At 59.0% G+C, this 22,731-nt stretch overlaps 2 protein-coding genes and 1 pseudogene across 3 annotated transcripts in view; 2 read left to right on the plus strand and 1 right to left on the minus strand.

Moving 5' to 3' along the window:
• Positions 1–13,676, minus strand: part of LOC105494476 (SET domain containing 1B, histone lysine methyltransferase) — a 28,197-nt gene extending 14,521 nt beyond the window's left edge. The window contains exons 1-9 of one of the 2 annotated variants that reach the window (XM_071070931.1): positions 13,425–13,676; positions 12,750–12,937; positions 12,444–12,542; positions 11,546–11,816; positions 9,369–9,481; positions 6,845–8,083; positions 2,848–3,672; positions 501–762; positions 91–425 (exon numbers count right to left, since the gene is read on the minus strand). In XM_071070931.1, coding sequence (XP_070927032.1) covers positions 91–425; positions 501–762; positions 2,848–3,672; positions 6,845–8,083; positions 9,369–9,481; positions 11,546–11,816; positions 12,444–12,542; positions 12,750–12,923 — 3,318 coding nt within the window. In that variant the 5' untranslated portion in view covers positions 12,924–12,937; positions 13,425–13,676. Of the gene's footprint in view, positions 1–90; positions 426–500; positions 763–2,847; positions 3,673–6,844; positions 8,084–9,368; positions 9,482–11,545; positions 11,817–12,443; positions 12,543–12,749; positions 13,148–13,424 lie in introns of those variants that run through there. The other variant, XM_024796832.2, reaches the window with a different exon arrangement.
• Positions 13,633–22,276, plus strand: LOC112422928 (uncharacterized). The gene is made up of 6 exons (XM_071070943.1): positions 13,633–14,123; positions 14,404–14,446; positions 14,713–14,774; positions 15,847–15,948; positions 17,709–17,818; positions 19,940–22,276. Exons 3-6 carry the CDS (start codon positions 14,757–14,759, stop codon positions 20,484–20,486), a joined length of 777 nt encoding a protein of 258 aa, XP_070927044.1. The 5' UTR covers positions 13,633–14,123; positions 14,404–14,446; positions 14,713–14,756; the 3' UTR covers positions 20,487–22,276.
• On the plus strand, positions 21,045–22,276 carry LOC112422963 (uncharacterized; annotated as a pseudogene).
• Positions 22,277–22,731: the final 455 nt, after the last annotated feature.

Genomic DNA, 22,731 nt, shown 5'->3' on the forward strand with positions numbered 1-22,731 from the left:
GGGGGAGAGGGAAGGGTGGGGACAGGTGAGCCGAAGGGCCTGGCCCTCGTTGCCTGGCCCAGCCCCGAGGCTTCCTGGCCTGTTAGGTACCTTATCTGATGTGGATGAGGTTGAGGAGGAGGAGAGCTGGCTCCTGGGGCCTTCCTCCTCCTCCTCCTCTGCCTCCTCCTCCTCCTCCTCGGTGCTCTCCTGTTCCTCCTCCTTGTCGGAGGCCGAAGACGAGGGTGAGGTGGTTGAGGACCCCGAGGATGATGACGCCGATGAGGAGGACGACGCCGACAAGGACTCCTTCTCGTCCTCCTCCCCGCCACTGTCCAGCTCCAGAGGCCGCGCCGGCCGCCGCCGCACACCCACGCCCTTGGGGTCCCGCTTGGCGAGCTCACAGGGGGTGTCTGCCATGTCCCGGTCTCGCTCTCGCTCGGACTCTGCAGGGAGGGAGGGAGTCAGAGCTGGGCTGGGGGGATGCAGAAGAAGGGGACCCCAACACCCAGAGCACCAACCTTCATCTTCCTCATCCACAGAGGTCGAGGGCCGCAGCCGCTTCTGGTCGCCAGATGAGGTGGTGTCTGGTGGCTCCTTCCTCTTAACCTTGAAGGAGGGCAGGCGAATGGCCCCACGCAGCCCAATGCCCAGGCCCAGGCCCTCGTAGCCCAGGCCCTCACCCTTGCCCCATGACTCCAACAGGCATGAGGCGATGCGGTCCTTGGGCTTCGGCCTGTCCTCGTCCTTGTGCTCGCCGGACTTCACCGGGGTCAGTGAGGCCTGGGGTGGAGATAGGAGGGGCCCGTTACCGCTTCTGGCACTAGCAAACCTTGCAGGGAGCCCTCCCAGGGCTACCTTCCGCTCGGCAGTAACAGCCACCACAGGTAACTGCGTCCTCATTCCCTACACGCCTGGCCACACTATGCCGTTACCCAGGAGGCTCCAGAGCACCGCTCTACCTCACAGATCCTCAATGTCCTCCCCTGTAAAATAGGACTAATGCAGCTGCCTTCCTTACAACAGTGGCCTTTGTACTTTGCAGACAATCCAAAAACGACACCATAGGGACACATCTGTGCCACAGCTGCACCACCACCTTCACAAGGTAAGATTTACACTATCCCCACTCTCTCTTCCCGTGTATTAAAAACAGGACCCGCTGGCTTTATGTCACTGCTCCCTAAGGGGTTGCCCCTGCGGTTCTGAAACGCTCTGCCTTCAAAGGGATGCTGTGAGAATTAACAAAACGAGCCACATGAAGAGCTTTGCAAGGTGCAGGGCACATGAGGTCTGGTGGCTCTTTTTATTCAAATTGTCAATGGAATAGCTATTAGCTGTTACTGTAGGGTCAGTATAAATTGGTTGAACCATAAAGAGCTGTGTATCAGTGACTTCAGACGGTTCATTCTAATTTTACTACCCAGTTATACGATGACAAACAGGCTCTGACATGGGGTCGCTTACCTGTGTGGCAGAGAGCAAGCATTTCCCAAAGCCAGCTCCAGGGGACACTCAAACTCATAACCATGGTCAGCCCTTGGGGGGAGGGGGGGAGGGGAGCAGGGGGAATGGTGTGGAGTGTAGTGATTGAGGGGAGTTTAAAGTACTCAAGAAAAAGTTCTCTCTTATGGAGAAAGGAAGTCATTTTAGATTATTTGTAAGATTACAAATAGGCAAATAATATGTTAAAAAGAAAAAAAGAAGCCAGGCGCGGTGGCTCACACCTGTAATCCCAGCACTTTGGTAGGCTGAAGCACGTGGATAACTTGAGGTCAGGAGTTCGAGACCAGCCTGGCCAACATGGTGAAAGCCCGTCTTTACTAAAAATACAAAAACTAGCCAGACATGGTGGTGGGTGCCTATAGTCCCAGCTACTCAGGACACTGAGGCAGGAGAATCGCTTGAACCCAGGAGGTGGAGGCTGCAGAGAGCTGAGATCACGCCATTGCACTCCAGCCAGGGTGACACAGTGAGACTCCATCTCCAAAAAAAAAAAAAAGAAAATAGTAAGTAGGCCAGGAGCAGTGGCTGACACATATAATCCCAGCCCAAAAGGCAGAGGATCACTTGAGCCTAGGAGTTCAAAACCAAGCCGGGCAACATGGTGAAAGTCTGTCTCTACAGAAAAACACAAAAATTAGCTGGGTGCAGTGGCGCATGCTTGTAGTCCCAGCTACTTGAGGCTGAGGTGGGAGGATCCCTTGAGCACAGGGAGGTTGAGGGTGCAGTGAGCTATGATTGCACCACTACACTCCGGCCTGGATGACACAGCGAGACCGTCTCAAAAAAAAAAAAAAAAAAGGAAAAAAGTGGTCCAAGCCAAGGCAGGGCTCCGTGTAAAAGGCGGCATGAGGGGAGGTGAGGGGAGTCAAGTTCAAAGGGCGTCGCAGCTGTGAGCTGTCTGCGATGGTGGGGACAGCCTGCACCAGGTGTCCTGTGTGCGGCCACTAGGCACCTGTGGCTCCTGAGCACGTGAAATGTGGCGGGACAAAGGAGGAGTTTTAATTGTACTCTTTTTTAATTAATTAATTAAATTAATTTACACATTTATTTTTAGAGATGGGCTCTTGCTATACTGCCTAGGCTGGTCTTGAACTCCTAGGCTCAAGCAATCCTCCCACCTCAGCCTCCCAAAGTGCTGGGATTAAAGGTGTAAGCCACCATGCCTGACCATTAATTTAAATTCAAAGAGCCACATGCATCCAGCGGCTGCTAAAGCGGAGCACAGTTTGCAGAACTTTGAAAGTAGCCACATGAACTGCAGCTCCCATACTGGGGTCAATGGCAGTGTTTCCAGTTAACAGTCTCAGGGAAACAGGAGGTGCCCAGCTGGGGTCCTGCCCCCATCCACACCCACCCACCCACCTTGGCCATCCGCTCCTTCTTGTCCCACCACTCGTCGAAGGCCCGGAAAGCCACCACTTCCACCATCTTGCGATTCAGGTCACGCTTCATGATGGCCTTGAGCTCTTTGAGGACCACCAGCAGGACGCCATCCACCGTGGCTTTGTGCGGGTCCTCCTGGCGCGGCATGTAGCCTGGTGGAGGCACTGATGGGTCAAATTTGGGCAGTGGTGGCCAGTGCTGCCCGCGGCCTGGGCCGGAGTTGCTCAGGGAGAAGGGGCCCCGGTAGGGCGGCAGGTTGACGAACTGGAGCCCAGCTGAGGCAGCAGCGGCTGCAGCGGCCATGAAGGGCGGGTAGGGGCAGGCACCCTGGCCCGTCATCAGCCGACTGAGCACCTGCGTTTGCATCTGGAAGGACATGGGCATGCCACCCCACTGGCCACCCAGCACGTGGCTCATGTCCACCTGCATCACAGGGAACAGGCCCGGCGGAAAGGGGGGCAGTGGTGGCAGGATGGGAGGGGGCGGGACTCCAGGTGGCGCTGGCAGGGGTGGTGGGGGCACTGTCACAGCAGGGTGGGCTGGAGGGGGTGGGGGTGGGGGTGGGGGAAGCGGTGGGGGCATGGGGAAGCCAGGCTGCGGTGGGGGTGGTGGTGGGGGTGGGGGAAGCGGGGGGAAGCCGGGTGGTGGGGGCAGCGGCAGGGTTGGGGCCAGCACGGAAGGGGCTGCCACGGCTGCCGCTCCTGGGGTCACCACCATGGGCTTGGGGCAATCGGCGCTGGTGATGGGGGCTGAGGGCATCTCGTCATCCGAGATCTCCATGTCCTCGCCTGAGGACTGCTGGCCCTGCAGAGAGAGCAGGGAGAGACAATAAGGTGAGTCTGGAAGGCCAAGTGGCTCTCGGAGTCCCCTCTTCAAGACTAGCAATCAGTGGCACTCCCAGCTGTGTGACCCAGTGCAAGCCATTCAGCCTCTCCAAGCCTCAGCTTCTTCATTTGCAAAATGGGCATCACAGTCCCTGCCACGTGGAGTTACCACTAGAATTCATTCATTCATTCCAATTCAACAAACATTTGCTCAGTACCTGTGTGCCAGGCACTGGTCTAGGTGCTGGGGACACAGAGATGAAGAGGCAGACAAACATCTTACTCTCAGGGAGCAGAGCCAGCAGGAAGAGACAAAGGATGATGAGGGTGAAGATGCGAAACGTGAGGGAGAGAAAGAAGGCAAGGAGAGGGGTGGGGCACAGAGGATGACACTGTTGCAATTTCAGAGATTCTGTTGCAACTTGTATGCAGAAATAGTTGCCACTTCCACAGCATCTCTTATGTGCCAGGGCCTTTCTAAACACTCCACATTTATTAACTCAGCTAAACCTCAGAACAGCCCTATTTTCAACTCTATTTTTGCCCCACAAGGAAACTGGGGCACAGAGAATTTAAGTAACCTGCCCAAGGCCACACAGCCAAGAAGAGATGGAGCTGGGATTTGAACCAGGAAGTGGTTCCACGGCCTGTGCTCTCGGTGAGCCTGCTGTCCTCACTCTACAGCAGACGGCCAGGCAGAAAAGGTGACATTGGAGCAGGGGATTTAGCAGCACTAAGGCCCATAAACAGGAAGTATGTTGTTATTTATTTTTCCTTGATTACTCCTTTCACCTAGTCTCGTGACTGCACACTCAGTATGGGCCCGCGTGGGGCTAAGCGCTGCAGACGGCTGTTTCATTTCTTATCCCAAAGATAACCTCACAGGGTGGGGGGGGTGGGGTCTCTGCTCTGACCCCCTTTGACAGTTAGTAAACACACTCAGAGCCCACGGCACAGCCAGTCAGAAGAAGAGCTGGAGCCCGGGACCTGCCCAGTGAGGGGGAATGGGGGTGGAGGTGAAATGTGTACAAATTGCAGGATCAGAGGTCAGACTACAGGTGAGGAAGGCCTCAGAGGGCAACTGCAGGTGCGGGAGTAGGAGGAGGGGGACTACCAAAACTCAGGCAGCGGCAGGAAGCTCTGGACTTTACTGGGTCCCCTCTGTGTGCACACACACACACATACACACATATGCACACACACATTCTGCTTCTCAGGATCTCCATGCACATCAAGAAGAGACAGGCGGGCTCAGGTGGATCCTCAAAGAGCACTCCCCAGATCAGTCCTGGACAGCGCCGAGCACAGCGCGCCGCGGCACGCAGAGGGTTAACCAGGGCCGCCGCCGCCGCCGCCGCCGCCGCCGCCAGCCAATCACAGGGAGGCGGATCCTGCGCTCCAGCCCTGGCCGGCCCTGCCCCTCCCTCCGCCCAGCAGGCCCGGGGTGAGAAGTGGCAGGAATTTGCTGAGCACCGGGAGCCCAGCAGGCCCGGCGGTGCCTGGAGCATCCCGTGCGGCACCTCACTTAAGCTGAGGCCCTGTGCTGCAGGGACTCTCAGAGGCCCATTTGGCAGATGACGAAACTGAGACTCAGAAGGGCAAAGTGCCTTCCCCAGGGTCACATAACCAGTAGGTGGCTTAGCGGGACTCAAGGACTTGAGCCTGAACTTTTAACGACCAGCCACTGTTTAGTAGAAAAGCTCCCCCTGCACCCCCGACTGGCCCCGCCTGCGCCGCTCCCCCACCTCAACCTCAGCCTAGGCTGGGACAGGGTCCAGCTCCCCGCACTGCGCTCAGCCGCAGGAAGCCCAGGTACTAGTCTCCGGTGCCAGCAGGGGGCGCTCGCGGGCCGGCCTGAAGCTTCCCAGGACTCGGCGGCTGCCTCCGCTGGTGGCCGGACAGTCCCAGACCCCCGCTCCCTCCCGGGGCCTCTGAGTGCCTTTCGCTCCAGCCACTCCGGGCCTCTCAGCCCTGGACCATGGTCAGCATGGTAAACACTCCTCACCCCAGGCAGCCTGGACGGAGCGGAGAAGGAGGGTGCCAGGGCCGGCGGCCCCCCTACAGCTGCACACCTGTCAACGCCCCCTGCCAAGGCCCCCTGCCTGGACCCCTTGATGCCAGAAACCACTTCCCCAGAACTGCCTGGAGGCCCCCTGGAGCCCCAGCCACCTGCGACACCCTCCCAGGCAAGCCAAGTTCCTCTCGTTCCTCCCTGAGGCAGCAAGACCCGCCTAATCAAAGGGCCCAAGAAGGGGGCAGTCCTCCTCCCCTCCGCCCACAGGGACACAGAGCTCTGTCTAAGCCCCTGGCTGCCCATGCCCACCGGGGCTGCGGCTCCAAAGCAGGTGACTGGACCGAGGAGGAGTGGAGCAAGGAGGATGACCCAGCACCCTCCCAAGGGAACGTGGCACGTGGCACCTTCACCCCAACCCAATCCCTGGACGGGACTACCTAAGGCTGGCGGTTTAGGCAGTGAGACCCCAAGACCTGAGGAGAGGGTGGGGGATGGTCAACTTTGCCTGTTTCTCGCAAAATGGCGCCCCACCCCCACCCCAAGTTAGCTCTTAACTCCTTCCTCCCTGGAGCCAGTGGGAGAAGGAGGGAAACTTCAGCACCCTCCCTGTCTGCCATGGTTTCTCCCTCCTCAAAGGGCACCAGACTCTAGGAGACAGTGCTCCGGGGCTTCACCCCACTTAGGTCAGCACAGTACTCTGGCCAATTTCTCTCCTCCCCTCTGCCTGCCAAGACTCTCCCTGATTGTTCCCAAGTCATGCAACAGACAAGGGGACTAAGAGCCATCCCCACAGCTCATACTCTCTGAAACCTCAGCAAACTCCTACCAAAGAGGCTCAGGCCAGAATTTATCCCTAGGAGAAGCTGACTTCTTACCTAACAAGGAGAGCATCAGAACTAGGCCATGCTTTCCTTCTCTCCATGGCTGCTAGGGAGCTCACTGCCAAACCAATTGCTCAATCACAGCCCTTGGTGTTTTTTGCATCCCCTTTTTATTCTCTAAGTTCCACCTGTTATATTGGCTTTCCTAGCCCCATTGCTTCTGTATCTTAGCTAGTCATGCTAAATGCTTGAGGGGGGAAAGGGTCATACAAGATAGACAAAACCAGTCCCAGACAGATGGACAGACACGGTGGTACCTCATCCATCTTCTCTGAGGTCGGCGTTCTGTCTCCAACCAGGTCCAAGGCCACCTCAGCTGTCTGGCCCAGAAGCCCAGCAGGGTCCGGGGGGCCTGGCTCGGGTGGAGGCCGAGGCCCAAGGCCCAAGTCGAGCTCCTCGTCCTCATCGGAGTCTGGCAGGGGTGTTGGGCTGATGTCCTCCAGGCCGGTGCTGGAGGGGCGTGAGGAGGGGGGCGTGGGGCCTCGGAAGCCTGGCTGGGAGTTGGTGCCAAAGGGGGCCAGTGGGGAGAGCTGGGAGGAGGAGGAGGAGATGGGGCTGCCCTCCATCTGCAGCTCAGTGTCGGAGTCTGGCTCCCGCAGGAAGAGCAGCTTGGTGCGCTGCTCCTTCAGCAGCATCTCAATGCGCGAGTCCAGGCTGTCGTGGGGCTTCTCTGGCCCTGCAGGGGATGACTCCAGCGTGGGCGTGCCGGGGCTGTCACAGGGCTCAGGACTCCAGCCGAAGGTGGGCCGGCCCCCCAGCTCCATGCTGTTGGTGTCGGGGGGCGGAGGGCCCGGTGGCGTGCCTGGCCTCTCCTTGGCCAGAGGCTCAGCAGGTGGCAGGGGTGGGGGCGCCGGTGCCCTCCGGAACTCCCCGCTGTCGCGGGCCCCAAAGGTGGCTGTGGCTGTGGCTGTGGGCTCTTCTGGGGGTGGAGGGAAGTGGGCCACTGGGGTCTGATATGGAGAGAAAGCAGACTTGAATCCAGGAGCAGAGGTTGCCTGGGCGGGTGGTGGAGTGTGGGCAAATGTGGCCGATTCCTGTGGTTGGGCCTTGAAGGGGGGGCCACTGCTGCCCCCAGTGCCGCTGACTGCTCCGAAAGGGAGGTCTGAGGAACCCCGGAAGGCGGCTGTGGCCCCAGCCACCGCAGTGACCGCGGGAGAATTGTGGACATAATGATGTTCATGGCGGCGGTTGTAGGCGTCGGTGAACTTGCTCTCATGGCGCCGGGCCTTGAAGGTGACTGCCGGGTCCTGGCTGAAGAGGTATGAGGGTGTGGGCTGGCGGCTGGAGTAGCTAGAGTCCTGTGAGAAAGGGGTGCCCAGGCGCGGTGTGAGCGGGGTGCCCTGTCCATAGGAGTTGGGTGTGTCCAGGCGGCAGCTGGAGTAAGCTGTGTCCTGGGAGAAGGGTGTCCCACCACTATTGGGGGTGACAGAGGAGGAGCCGGAGCCACAGCCTGCAGATAGGCCTCCATCCTTGAGGCGCTTCAGGGCATCTGACAGCTAAGGAGAAACAGAGATGTGAGACCACTGGGGGAAAACGTGCAATGGAACAGGGCTGTTTTCCCTTCTCACTCTGGCTGCCGGGGAGCTCAGAGCCCAACTGCTCTAGAACTGCAGCATAAGGAATGGAAGAAGGGGAGATTGAGAAGGAGTGTCATGATGGTACTATTTCTCTAATCTTAGGGGTAGCGAAATATGTTCAGGGAAGCTTGAGGGTTTTTCCTAATCCCAGAGGAGACAGAGAAAAGAGAAGACCATAACATCTTGGTTTAGGCTGGGATTTTCTTTTTGCCTCAGGCTGTCAGAAATCAAAGACTTTCCAGGCAGGATTATGACCAAGAACTAAAATCTTGTGCACAAGAGGATGGCCAAGGGCTTTATCCTCCTAGCCACCCAGTGTTTTAGGATTTAAAGTGATAAACAGAGGCCAGGCACGGTGGCTCATGCCTGTAATCCCAGCACTTTGGGAAGCCGAGGCGGGTGGATCACATGAGGTCAGGAGTTCAAGACCAGCCTGGGTCAACATGGTGAAACCCCATCTCTACTAACCAAAAATACAAAAATTAGCCAGGTGTGGTGGTGGGTGCCTGTAATCCCAGCTACTCAAGAGGCTGAGGCAAGAGAATCACTTGAGCCCCGGGGGCAAAGGTTGCAGTGAGCCAAGATCATGCCACTGCACTCCAGCCTGGGGACAGAGCGAGACTCCGTCTCAAAAAAGTAAATAAAATAAAAATAAAGTGATAAACAGGCCAGTGGCAGCTAGTCAGCTTGATGCCAGAGAGGAGCTGGCATGAGACTCGCCCCATGCGAGAACCGTCCCTGGGTCCTGGGAGGCAGTGGTCTGGAAGGAGTCAGTCTTGCTCCGGAAGGCAGGGCATGAACTCTGGTTTCTGGGTTTAGGGGTAGTGGCATGCCCAGGACACCAGACACTAAGGACCCACTAAGAAACAGCAATGTTTGGCATCAACGTGGAAAAGCGGGCCCGGGCAGGCTCTGGGTCTGTGGGAATCACAGCCTGTGCTGGGAGGGGAGAAGCCACAGGAAACAGAACCAATCCCTCAGAGCCCCACTGCAGGAGAGCTTGGGAAAATGGGGCTCTAGGCCCTGCTCCCAATTGTGGGGGGTGTGGCTGGGTTTCACACCCTCCTAGGCCTTGGTCTCCAAAGCTGGAGACAGTGAGGTGGGGGTAGGCTGGGGGTCCTATCAGAGAGTTGGTGAGGCTTTCCAGAGGAGGGGGGCACATCGAAGAGCTGGCGATGGGGCAGACTGACGGCCATGAACCCACCTGCAGGGTCTCATTCACGATTGGAGAGACAGCGTCCAGCTCGCCCACTGGGAGAGTCTGGGGGGTATATCGGCCAGTGACCAACAGTTCATAGAACCGCATTCGGGTTTCCCCTGTGGATGAGCAGGAAAGAGGGGACTCAGTGAGGTTCCAGGATAGAGGAGCCCCCACAGGGATTCCAACCTGTGTGGCACCCCGGTGGGTCCCTTGTGCCCCAGACCCCAGTCCTAGGGAGGCTGTGTGGCCCTGAGTTCCCACCCCTCTGCACCTCACTCAGGGTTCCCACCTCTTTAAGAAAGCTGCTGAGCTGCACCATTTTTCTGATCCTGAGATCCAGAAGCTAATGCCTCCTGGGGCTGAGACTCCCCCAAAGCCAAACCCAGAACTGCCACCCGCGACACCAAGCCCCCCAACCCCTGCATTACCTGGGCCATGGTGCCCAAAGAGCCACATCTTCCCCTTTCTGCTCAATACCCAGGGGTTTGCAGTGAGAGGAGGGGAAGCCCAGTTTGTTAAATATCTGGGGCCAGGTGGGCAGCAGAGTTTGCAGCACACTCTAGTAGCACATTACTGTGAACTCCACAGGCCCTGACCAGGCTGAGGGCCCCAGGGTGGCCTGGGGACTACCTTGGGCTTGAACCCTCCACCCCTCAGCAGAAGGAGGCTTTTATAGACCAGGGCCCGGGGGTTATTGATATTTATAGAGCCTCAGAGGCAGCTGCTTACATATGCAAAAAAGACACGTTCCTGGAGCTACACTTTACTGGTCTCTTTCTTGAAATACAAACTTAGTTGGCAGTCTCTGAGGGCTTCTGTGTTTTTTGTTTGTTTGTTTTGCAAAAATGAAATTTTGTTGAGACCTGGCTGCTCCTTAAAATGTGGGCACGTGATAGGGAAGGGGGTGCCACATTCAATTCGATTATCAGGAAGAAATCATGCTGCAACCACCCAAGGTCCTCACTGCCCCCCAACCCCAGAGACTGAGAAGCTAGGGAAAGAGGCGGGAGGGACTGTGGACTGGACAAAAGAGAGGGCTATGCCCTGAGAGGAGAAACAGAACCAGGCACAGGCTCGGCAAGTGTGCGTGGAATAATCACCACCACCCCCGGCACCGGCTTACAGCTGGGTCAATACATTTTAATCATTAAACGCAAAAAAAGAAAAGTTCTGATTTTCCTGCCTTGGGTTTGGTGTGTCCCAGTTGCCCCTGAACCCCATGCTCACAAAATTCCTGGAAGCTGCACTTTTGCCCTCCCAAGCAGGGTTTCCCAGGGGACCCGGGTGGGCTAGGGACTGAATGGCATCTCCCCACTTAGCTGGTTGGCCCTCAAAGCACTCAGCACCTTCTTTTATTGATGGGAGCTGCCCTAAAGAGGCCTCAGGCACACTTTGGGGAATGCCCTGGAGTCCTACAAGCCCCTTGGTCCTGCAGGGGCCTCCAAAGACCCACAGGGTGAAAGGTATGGCCTCCCCAGCCAGCTCCAGAGAGCACCCAGCTGATTCCAGAGCAGGGGAGGTGCTGCGGTCTCTTTAAGAAAGAGGAGGAAAGACACAGTGTCAACCCTTGAGCACCCAGAGCCGCCCACCCGGCTCTTCCCGGCTCTGCTCTTCCCTGGCGGCTCTACCGGGAACCTTATCAATGAAACAACACTCCCGGCCCCAGATTGGCTGCCACTTCCAGGGGGGAAGGGGCGGCAAGGGAGCGGGGGACACCCTGGATCCTTAGAGGACTCTCTTTTTAGTTTCCAGACCTTCTCTCGATGTATTTAAAGGCATCCTAGTGGCACTCCCTCAGTCCCCCACAAGTAAACAAACTCTGTCTCTTCCCCTAACACAGGCAACGCTGGGGACTGTCTAAACCCAGGCCACCAGGGCTCAGAGAGGGGGCCTGCGGGGGTGTCAGCGGTGGGGAAGCCTCTGGGTGGTCCCTAGGGGTGCGGTGGCCAAGGACCTGCACAGTTGGTAAATTACAGACTGTCTCCTAGCAACAGACAACACATTTAGCTCCACGCGACTCTACCCTCAGGAGGAGGCTAAGAAAATAAATCAGGTTGTGGGGCGTCGCGGGGGGGATTCCAAGGAAGAGTGGGGGTGGTCCTCCCCCCGCTGCAGGAGGGACGGGGAGGGAAAGGGTCGGGCTGACAGGTCTCCCCGCGCTCCTCCCCTGCCGGGCTCACCTTTGGTGTCCAGCTCCACGTGGATAATATTGCCCATGACGGAAGTGCTGTGCAAGTGCTGAACGGCATCCTTGGCTCCCCGGACAGTGGCAAAGACCACCTTGGCGATGCCCAGGTGCTTCTTGGTCTTCGGGTTGTACAAAATCTCCACCTCCTCCACCTCCCCATACTTCTTGCACATGTCCCTCAGGAAGTTTTCGCGGATGTTATCATTCAGCTTGGCAAATGTCACCTGCTTCGGAGGCACCGGGCCCACGTAGAACTCATCGATCTGGCAGGGGCCGAGGGGGAAGGGAGTTTGGAGAACGTTTAAACCTAAGGGAAAACACAACATTCCCCCCCGCCCCCCGCAACTCGCCCGCCCGTTGAAAACAATAAAGGGTAAAAAAAACTAAAAAAAAAAAAATTTTGGGGGGGGGGGGGGAAATGCACGCGGGCGGGCCCGGGAAGCGGAGGATTAAATCGTTTGGAACGTGGAAGTCCTCTGGGTTCGGAAGGAAAGGGGAAAAAGAAACAGTTTCTCTTTCCCCACCCCCCATTCTGGCCTCCTCTTCCTGCTGCCGGGTCAGGGGCGACCCCTCGGGCTTAGGAAGTTGTCTTTTAGGGGGCTGGCGAGAGGGGAGAGTCTCGGGGCCAAGCCCCCGGGCGGACTGGAGCCCCCCGCGGGGCGTGCAGGACACTGTATCTACGCCGTGATTACAGTTTCACCCAGTGTTATTTTGTTTACAGTAGCTGAGAGGGGACACCCTCTCGCCAGCGCTCTACCCCTCCCCGCCAAAACTTCCCTGGCCCCGGACGGCGGGAACTGGGAATCCGGCCGGGCTCGGTCAGGACTGGCGTTATTTTCGAACTCGGGGAGGTGGGGGAGGGACGGCGGGGCAGTGGGGAGGGGTCCTACTTTGAATTTGGGCACCGACAGCTCCAGCTCCTTGTTTTTGGTCCAGATCCCGACGACCCGGGGATCTTCGACAATTTCCACCGGGCGGTTGCTGGACATCTGTAGGGAGAAATTGGGGGGCCGGGATGGGAGGGCTGGTCGCCCTCCCCAGAGGCAGACCCCTTTCTCCAGGCACTTGTCAAACTCCAGGGCTGGGGCCCCGTCTGACAGTTGGCCGGGGGGTCGGGCGGGGGGTCCCCGGCCGCTAGGCGCGTCTCCCCCGGACGCGGCGGGGGACACGGCTCGGGGGGCACGCCGGCTACTCACCGCCAGGCTGAAATGCTGCCCATCGTAGCGGTACAGTTTATGATGCCCCTTTTTCAGAGCCGGGTCAATCATCAACTTGTAACTTCTCCAATGGTGGTTCCTCCTCTCGCCCGAAGGGCCGGGCTGCGGCGGGGGCTGCTGGTGGTGGTGGTGGGGGGGGTGACTGTTCTCCATGCCGTTAACCCAACCTGAAAACCAGCAAGTTGTTGTCGTCTCCGCCGCGGCGGCGGCGGCCGCTTCTACACACACGCGAAAGAATCCAATCGGCCGGCCCCCACCCCCTCCCACCTTGCCAGCGCGCCCCGAAAGGAGCTGTCTCGCTGGCTCCCCCCAAAACAAGAATGGAGCGAGAGAATAACCCTTCCGGGAGAATTACGCGCCCGCCCGCTCGGCCACCGTCTCGGGGCGGCTGCGAGGGGCTCCCGGGGGTCCCCGGGGCGGGCTGGCGGGGCCCGGGGCGCCCGGAGGACGCGGGCTCCGGCCCATGGTGCCCGCCCGGCCGCCCGGCGTGGCGCTCGCCCGCTCGCTCGGCCCGGCTGTGGCGCGGGGCTCGCGGCAGGGCCTGGCGGCGGCGGCGGCGCCGCCACCGCCCGCCCGCCCGGGCCAAGGCCGGGGCCGGGGGCTCGGGCCGCCCGGCTGCCGGCCGCGGCCTCTCCCTCCCCGAGCCGCGCTTACATCCCCGCCGGGCGCCGGCCTCCCTGCGCCGCCAGCCAGTACATGGTGTCCCCCGCGGGAGCCGAGGCCGGGGCGGCCAGACCGGGGGCCGGGAAGGGGGGGCGCCGCCGCCGCGGCTGCCGGGCCCGGAGCTGCTGCCGCCGCCGCTGCTGCTGCTGCTGCCCGGGAGGCGGCTGGCGGCGGAGGCTCGGCTCCCAGTAGCCGCACATCCCACAATACACCGCTAAGGAGCCCGACCCGAGCGCTCACCCTCCTCCTCTTCCTCCTCCTCCTCCTCTTCCTCCTCCCCTCTCCTTCCTCGCCGCTTCCCCAGGCACTCTCCCGGCGGCGGCAGCTGCGCCGCCAAAGCCCCGGGCCCCAGCGGCCCCCCACCCCTCACTCGCGCGCTCCCACACTGCCTCCCCCTCCCCGGGGGAAGGCCTTTTAATTTATTTATTCTTCTGGGACTGGGGTGGGGGTCTTGGCTGGCGGGGGAGGGGGTCTCCCCGGGCTCTACCTCCCGCGGCCGGGACTACCCTCCAAGCCGCGGCCGCCGCGGCGTGCGTCCCGGGCCTGCAAAACTGTTTCCAAACTGCCCGGGCCGGAGGCGGGCGCGCGGGGACCCGGGGAGAGGGCTGGGGTCTAGGGGGCCGAGGGTGTGTGTGGACGCTGGGAACCGCGCGGGGAGGCCGGCGTCGACTCAGAGGAGTTGCAATCGAGGTATCTGCGCTCCAGCTTCCTCCTCCGGCCCGCGACCCCCTCCCCGGAGCTGAGCTGGGGAGGGGAGACCAGGGTTCACCACGTTAGCATTCGCATTCCTGGGAGGATGTAGCCCTCGCCTGGACCTGGGCGATAGAAGCCTTCTTCTGTTTTTATTTTTGGAGGGGATCGCCCTGTAATTGTCCTGAACACATGCTTCCCCCCCTTCCTCCAGCCACCCGCGGAGGAGAGAGTCCCCCTTTTTTGCATTTATCTTTTCCTTCCCCTTTCTTTATTAAAGGTCCGGGAGTGGCGGCGGCCAATCAGCGCGCGGCTTCCATTTTGTGAGTTCAACTCCGAGGCTCCCGGGCTTCGCGAGGACGCGTTTGCAGCCCCCTCTGCCGCTTCTCTCTGGCGGCCGAGGCGCAGGAGCCGCCTCGCCGGGGCTCGGAGCTGGTGTAGCTCATATTGGGGCTCTTTTCGGGGTTTGTAATTTGGCCGTGGGTAGGTAATTGGCTGGAGCAGGGCGGCAGGGCGCGGCAGCCAATCAGCGCGCGGCTTCTATAGGGCTTGAGTTATTAGACGCTGATCTCAAAACATCCTTCATCAGACACGAAGGAGAGGCCAACAGATGAGGGAAGCCATTTTTCTGCAATGGAATTAAATGGCCAAGTGGGTTTTTCCTTTGTTGCAAATGGGGAATGTTTTTCCTTTGACTCTACCATCCAGTTCAGGACGTCTCAGTGTGTTTAACATTTGTCAACAGGCCCAAGGACTCACAGTTGGAAGACTGGAGAAGACTTTTTAAAAAGATCTGGATTTTTCCTTATGACTTGGAATCCATCTTTGTCTTGTATAACTAGGTCATAGCACACCATTCATGTCAGCAGTTAACAGTTTTGAATTCCAAAAAAACCTAAGTAAATGACATATTTTTTTCCTTTTTGTTCTTTGGGTGGGTGGGGGGAGCTTGGAGCTGTCTTAATCTGTATTCTCTTGACTGAACAATAAATTTTTAAATATATCTAGTTTCCTCTATTAAACACTTAAACCTGACCATCTTATTAACTCCTTCTCTCTTTTTAACAAGGTAATGTTTTAAATGTATATAGCTTTAGGACTAGCGAAATGGCAGCAACAAAAAATTGTGAGCAGTTGTTACTCTTAGTTTTTAAAAAACCTTTTACATTGTAAGTACCCAATCCATTCTGTCCTGACGCAGTACAGTTTTTATGTTAATGTTGCTGAGATGTCCTTAATTTTCCGAACCTTCATCTGCATGTATGTCTTTGTCTCTCTTGTCTAATATAAGCCAGTTAAGATGCTTTGAGACGATCTTGCTTTTATAAAGCTAAGGTTCTAGCTTTATGCTTTTGAAAATGCTTACAGCACTAAATGCTAGTCAGCTTTCTTCCCCGTAGCTTGTACACTTTCTTTGAAAATCGATCTATTTGAAGAAAAACAGCCCTGTTTTTCTCGTCTTTGGGGTTGGGGGTTGGGGGGAGCTGGTGGGTGAGGGAAAGGAAGACCTTCTCTTTGTGTCGAGAGACTAAAGCCGTCACAGGAAACTAGATTAAAACTGGAAAACAAGTCCTAACTGGTTCCAGCAAACACGTTCAACGTTAAGTGGGGGGTATTTTCTATGGTGGTTGGGCGGCTGGTGTGTCTTTTGCCTTTTGTTTGATTTGACTGTGTATTTTCGCCTTTTGTCTCTTAATGACGATCACACCATTGCTATATCCAGAGCAGTAAACAGTCCTCAGCGAAGCTGCCTTTTTGCCTACCCAACCCTGGAAAGTTTGCAGAAGTGGAAGGAGCAGAACGTGAGGGTGTAACTTACAAAAAGGTAACAAGAACAAAGACACCACCATAACTCCCAAATTTCCCAACTAAATCAAAAAAATATATATGTTTTTACAATAACGTCTCCAAAACCACCGCCCAGCTTGATCTTCTAGACTCCATGGCACCGGGCTGAGCGGGTAAGTAAGAAAAATAAAAGTGCCTTTTGCCCCTTCGAGGAAACCCTTTTGCAGGCCAAGCAAGGGCTGCGAGTGTTTGGGAGCTGAGGGGAGAAGGAGGATTCTGGAGCATTGTATTTGGCAGCCGGAGCGGGCAGTGGGCGGGGGGTTGGGACACGGAGGGCTCTTCGGACCCCTGTGCCTCTTCTGCCCCAAGGGCGAGAAGAGGGGCTCCGCAGCGACCCTCGGGGGCTCACGGAGCCGCCTGCCTTCGCCCCCCTCGCTCTTCCCAGGTCTGAGCCTGGATGGGGAGAAGAAATTGAAGTGCTTTGGAGACGGGGGGCTTAAAAGACGAGGGAGCCTCATCGCCCAGCCTTTGGCCCTCTTTCCCTTTCGATCGTGAGGATTCCGCACCCCGAAGCCGGCTTCTCGGAGCTCCGGGGTGCGCCTGCGCTGGCAACGCGAAGGAGGACAAAAGGCCGGCGTCCATGTTGGCACCATGACGCAGCATCTCCGCCTGCAGCCCGGCGCTCCTGTCCTCCTGGCCGCGCTCGCTCCTCCTCCCAAACACCAGTTTTCTTTACAGGCTTCGAGCCCGTCGCGGCTGGGCTGGGCTGGACTGGCGGGCGGGCCCGGCCGGGCAGGGCTGCGGTGCTAATGGCGGCGGCTCTCCCTCCTTCCTCCTTCCCTCCGTCCCCCCGGTCGTGGGGAGCCCGGAGCAGGAGGCGGGCCCGCGGCCAGGTCGGGCCCCGAGAGCCCGCGGAGCGCAGCGGTGGCGACCCGGTCTCGGGAGCCGTTTCGGAGGCCGTGGGCCTCGGGGGCGTCGCGCGCCGCGTCTCCCGCGCTCGCCTCAGCCCGGCGCGGCGGCCTGACGGGCGCCATTTCGCGCGCTGCCCGTGGCTGGGGCGGTGGCGGCCGCCGCGCGCCAGGCGGGAGAAGCGGCCGGGGGAGGGGGGCTGGGCGACCCGGAGGCCCACGCGGGCACCAGGAGGCCTCACCCGGGCCGCTTCCCCCTTTCATCTTTGTCCCGCGCGGGCGCCCGCAGCCGAGGGCCACGGGGTCGGCAGGGCCTCGAGGCCGCCCCGGGTCCCACCGACTCCTCCGGAAGCCGCGGCCCGGCCTGGCCCTGACCCCAGGCCGCCCCCGCTGCCCACCCGGCTCTGGGCGCCCGGGCCCGACCTCCCAGTCGCCCTTTGAGATCCGAACCGGCGCGGGACGGGGGGTCGCCCCCTTTGTCCCCACTCAGGTCGTGAGGCCCTCGGGGTGGCCAGAGACGCCCCGTTGGGTCGCCCAGGGCGCAGCCCTCCTGCCCAGGTCTCCAGGCAGGAGGTGGGGGAAGCCTGGGAAAACGGAGGGGGCCCCCCGGATCCCCCGAGGCGCGGGGTTCCGGGCGAAGCCTCAGATCTCCAGCCCTTCCCGGGGAGAGTGCGGGCGGGGCGGGCCTTTGGAAATGCAGATGAGCCGCCGCCCGGGCCCGGGCTGAACCGTCTGACTCAGCCGCCCCCGGCCGCCCGGGCCGCTGGGGGTGGGGCGATGTCTGGGGGGCTCCCTTTCAGCCCCGGAGCCCCCGTCCCCTCTGCCTTCGGCCGGTCACATCTCTCTTCCCCCCACGCCCTGATCCGCCCTCCACCTTCCTCCCCTCCAGGTTCTGGGCCAGAGAAGGGGCGACAGCCGGGCACCCCCCGAATGGACAATTTTTCCTTCTGTCGACGGCAGGGGCAGGCCTAGTTTGACCCTGACAATCCTCCCATTAAGGTAGGTGTGAGTCCTTGCCCAGACCGTGAGGGAGATTTGGGGGGCTCTGGCCTGCAGCCCAGGGAGGGCGGAACCCCAAACCCGCCGGGCTGGTTCTGCGGCCCCGCCCCCCCAGCTGCGAGCGCTTAGGGCCGCCTGCTGGGCCGCCAGGGCCATCCATCCCCGCCTGTCAGCTTCTGTTGTCAGGCATTTGGGGCGTGCAATTCTCTGCCGAATTTAGCAGCATACGAGAGGCTCCACTTGCAAGTATTTCCCAGTTGTGTGTTTTTAGGCGGGGGGAGGGCCCTGGGTGCCTCCTACTTCTAAAAGACACAGGTCACTGCCAGAAAGCCCAACTGTGCTGTGGCCTCCCCTCCAGCCGTCCCCGTGGGGCATTTGGGGTGACAGTGTGAGCCATCCTCGGATGTCTGGCTGCTAGGGAGGCAAAGAACAGAGATCCGGGGTCCCAGCCAGCTTTCTTTATGAAAGGGCCTTCCTTGATGCTTCACCACCTTCCTGAGATTCTTGTTTTCTTCTCCAGTCCCCAAATGGGCAGGCCTGTATATAAGCCTTGTGTTTAGAACCGGACAAAGCTGGATTTGAAACCTGGCGAGCCATTGAACAGCTATGGCCTTGCGTAAGCGGCATAGTCTCCAAGCCTGTTTTTCCATCTCCAAAAACAGGGCTAGATCAGTGATTCTTAGTATGGAACAGGCATCAGAATCACACCCGAAAGGGGACTCATTGAAAATGGACCACTGGGCCTGGTGCCCGAGTGTCTGATTCAGTGGGTGGGTCCTGAGGACTGGCATTTCTAACAAGTTCCCAGGTGAGGCTGATGCTGTGGTCAGAACACGTTTTGAGACCCCAGCCTGGTAACACCTGGGGTTTTGACGCAGAAGTGCCAAGTTCCACGCTTGGCACATAGTAATTGATTTCATTCTAACACTAGCCGACTTCACATACTGAATAGTTTCCTATCTCAGTGTTTGAGAAGCTCCACAGCTGGAGATGGCGGCCCTTGGTCTCGGACCCCCCCATGTGATCTCTGCTTTGTGATTGCGTTGATGAACCATTTGCGTCCAGGTGCTCCAGATCACACCACTCCTCTATTTGGGAGGTGTGCCCCACTCCTGCTGTGAGGGCTACACTGAGCTCTGGGGACCTGTGGGGATAAACAGGGAGACCTTGCTAAAGGTATCTTGGTGCTAAGGGAGAGAGTTCGCCGTGAGCTAGGATCTCGATAGTGCTGGTGACCTTGGGTGAGTGTCCCCCTTTAAAATGATAAGGGTGCCTGCTGGAAAGGGTGGGTGGGAGGATTAAGTGCCTTAAGGAGGTTCTCCTCCCAAACTTTTAGTTGGCCTTCCTTGTGATTGTGGTTATTGCTGGGAGTGGCTGCAGGGGGTGGGCGCTGGGCTGCCTCAGAGCTCCCCCGCCCCACCAGTCCACCTGGGGAAGCACGTGTCCCTGCCTCAGGGCAAAGGGGAATCCAGCGCTCCCGTTCCCCGGGAAGGCAGCCCATGCGGTTCTCCTCTGGAGTGGCTGAGTCCAGCTGGAGGTAGAGGCCTTTCCCCAGCCGCACAGGCTGTTCCATAGTGGGGTCAAGATTTGGGTCACACCCCCATGATCCGGGGAGAAGTGACTCGCCCAAGGTCACAAGGCCACCACCAGTAGAGCCAGGATGGGGTTCCAGGTGGCTTGACTTGGCAGCCAGCGCCTGTGCCCATGGCACCCCCTCACCCCAGCTGTCTGGGTTATTTTGGGCTTCCTCCCGTGCCAGCTGTCTGCTGGCATCCCTGCCCAGGACTGTCTGGTTGGAAGTAACCAGCGTGGTGCTGTTGGCTCCTTCTCTGAGGGCCAGGGCTGGGTCTTCAATCCCTGATGAGCTGTCCTGGGTCCAGCTCCTTTGCTGGGAGGGAAGGGTGTTCCTGCCCAGACTCCCCTCTGCACAAGTACAGCAAGAGGGCGAAAGCACCTGATAAAAATTGAGGTTCACATTGTTAATGTCCCAAAAGCCTCTTCTATACTCCCTGAAACCTGTTTTACATTTGGCTCTGCAGAGTCTCCGCTGCTCTCTGGGTGGGGTCTTTACTCCCCACCTGCTTTGGATAATTAAGTAATTGACGTACGTCTCTCTCCCAGCTGCACCCTGGAGGGCTCCAGCCAGTTTCTCCCCTCCCTGGATCCAATCAGGGAGCTGTTGGGTGCTCATCTGTGGTCTGGATGTGGTTCTCAGCGCGGTGTCGGGACCCACCTGGCTGGACTGTACCCCTCTCCCTGTCCCCTCTCCCTGTGCTTTGGTCCCTTTTCTTTGTCCCCCCACCATCACCTCCTGGGGCAGGGAGGGTGGGGCAGTTTGTCCTCTTGCTGTTCCTGCTGGTCCCTCGAGGGCGCCCCGCCCACTGGTCACCCAGCGAACGTGGGGCGGGGCTGCTCCTGGCACCCGGCCCTGAGGCCTGCAGAGAGAGGGCCACGCCAGCGGAAGGGCCGGCCAGGAGGTGGCAGGACTTGCATTACTACTGAGTCGCTGGCGTCCCCGCCTCTTCCGGCCCCTCCGCCCGGAACCCTAGTGCGGAACGTGACCTTTCGGACCCTCTGGGTGGAGACACAGCCTCTGCCTAGGCTGTGCAGTGAGGCGGCCCCACCATCTCAAGTCGCCTGGCCCAGTGCGTCTCTAGCTGGCATGTGACCTCCAGCAAACTCCTGCACCTGAGCGCTGGGAGGAGCAGGTCCGGCAATAGGCAATAATTTTTTTTTTTTTTTTGAGATAGAGTTTCACTCTTGTTGACCAGGCAATGGTGCATCTGGGCTCACCGCAGCCTCCGCCTCCAGAGTTCAAGCGATTCTTAGCCTCAGCCTCAGAGTAGCTGGGATTACAGGCATGTGCCACCATGCCCGGCTAATTTTGTATTTTTAGTAGAGACAGGGTTTCTCCATGTTGGTCAGGCTGGTCTTGAACTGACCTCAGGTGATCCGCCCGCCTTGGCCTCCCGAAGTGCTGGATTCCAGGCGTGAGCCGCCGCGCCTGGCCGACAATAACGTTCTGAGTTGTTGCTGAGTCTGGCTTTTGTGAGGGGAACTTTTAGCACTCAAGGAGTGGCCTTGCCTCTGGCCCGTCCCCAAGTGCTCATGGGCAGCCAAGGCCGGGGGACTGCTCGGACTTGGTAGATGTACTTGCCAGGCCAGCTCCCGTCCCGGGGACCTCAGGGAGTAGCTTCATCCCTGAAGGCTCAGTGTCTCCTGCCTCATGTGGGTGGCCCCTCTGCAGGGTTCTCAGGCACCCAGGGAAGTGGGTGCCACAGCCTCCCTGGGGCTGGCTGGGCTTTGCTCTGACAACACAGCAGTGGCTAGGCCCCTGCAGCTCTCCGGGGCTCGGTTTCCCTGTTGGCCGCACTATGGCGTAGGCCCCGGTGTGGACACCGATGAGCTGACCCCCCCACAAATGCCACTCGGCCGCTCCCCCAGGCTTCAGTGACCCAAGAGCCCTTGTGTGAAGAACCAGCTTAAAGAATCTTGTCTTCTCAAACTCTCCAGGAATTCCTGGTGACTGGAAGGGGAGTGACACGGGTCCTCAACCTCTAGCAGGTAAGGGAGCTGCCTCCTGGGTGGGCGTGCCCAGTTCCTCAGCGGGCCCAGCGCGGCCCAGCCTCCGAGGAAGCTCCGAGCAGCTGGCTTAGCTCCGAGGTATTTTTAGCTACAGATCCAGCCCCTTCCATCACCACAACAGTCGAGTCCAAATCAAACGCGCTCCAGGCAGGTGGGACTGGGGTTCTGCCAGCCTCCTGGCCAGCAGGGGTGGGTAGGCAGACTGGGGCCAGTATCGGCTGTTCTGCCTGGGCCCAGGCCGGGCTGGGAAAGCACACTTGTTCTCATTTCCGGCCTCCACTTTTGTGCCAGCTTGTGCTGTCATAAGCAGAGATTCACAGCCCCATTTCTTGGATGGAAAAAGTGGACACTGAGGTCTGAGGCTTTTGAGGACAGTCAGGAGCCCCCCTTTGGGCTCGAGTGACGCACTCACCAGCTTCTGGTCCTCTTCCTCCACCACCTGGAATGCCTTGGCTACCTCCTGTGGTCCTAGGGAACCTCGGCCCCAGCCCTGCCTCCCCAGCCAGTCACAGCTCCTCCCTGGTCACCCTGGGGACCTCAGGGCCCGGCTGGTGGCTGTGCTCCTGTCCTGTCCCCCAGTCCCATGGAGCCTGGCAGGCAACTCCTCCATGATCTGAACCCCGTTACCTTGACAGCCCTGCCTGGCCTCCCCTCTCATGGCCCAGCCACCCCAGAACCTGAAGAGGTTTTCTAGCTGCCGTGCATTTGTCAGGCCGGGTTACCCACCCTACTTTTCCTGCCTGCCCTCCAGTGCTGCCAAGCCCAGTGTGCCAGCCAGCACTCAGCCTTCTGTAAAGGGTTCCCCTCTCCCAACCTGATCTCCTGGAAAGCTGGAGCATAACTGCCTCTCAATAAACGTGTTGCGAAAAAGGAGTGGATGAGTTGCTGTGCATTTGTCTAGGGGGTGCTTGACCCAAGAGACTCCCCTTTGCCCAGTGCCCGGAGAGGGCGTCCACTGAGAATCTGGGGTGCCTTCTGGCCTCCCCTTCCCAGCTCTGCCGTGGTCTTGGGATTCTGTGGGCGGTCGCTGCTGCCCTCTGGTGGTCAGACCGTGCCTTCCTTGCAGCGGCTGAGAACCTTGACCATGGAACTGCCAGGTTGGCGGTTTTCCTCCACGAAGTGAGGTTTACATGAGCCTTGCCGGGATCTTGAAAACTGGGAGTCTTTGGGGTGGGATCGCCAGCAAAAAGATCTTGAGTCCTGCCAGCCCCTATCTGCGGAAACTACGGAAGGTCACTTGCCCCCAACTATGCTGCTGTTGAGGTTTTGTTAGAAATGGGCTCTTCTACCCCAGCTGGTAGGATCCAACTCTCGGCCATGCTCCCGTG

Source organism: Macaca nemestrina, chromosome 10 (genome assembly GCF_043159975.1).
Source record: "Macaca nemestrina isolate mMacNem1 chromosome 10, mMacNem.hap1, whole genome shotgun sequence".
NCBI lineage: Eukaryota > Metazoa > Chordata > Mammalia > Primates > Cercopithecidae > Macaca > Macaca nemestrina.

Excerpts from the sequence above, each read along its gene's own strand:
- LOC112422928 (XM_071070943.1), top strand. Across the intron at positions 15,949-17,708 it reads AGGGTGTAACTTACAAAAAG|GTTCTGGGCCAGAGAAGGGG; the intron begins GTAACAAGAACA and ends CCTCCCCTCCAG. Across the intron at positions 17,819-19,939 it reads CTGACAATCCTCCCATTAAG|CTGCACCCTGGAGGGCTCCA; the intron begins GTAGGTGTGAGT and ends TCTCTCTCCCAG.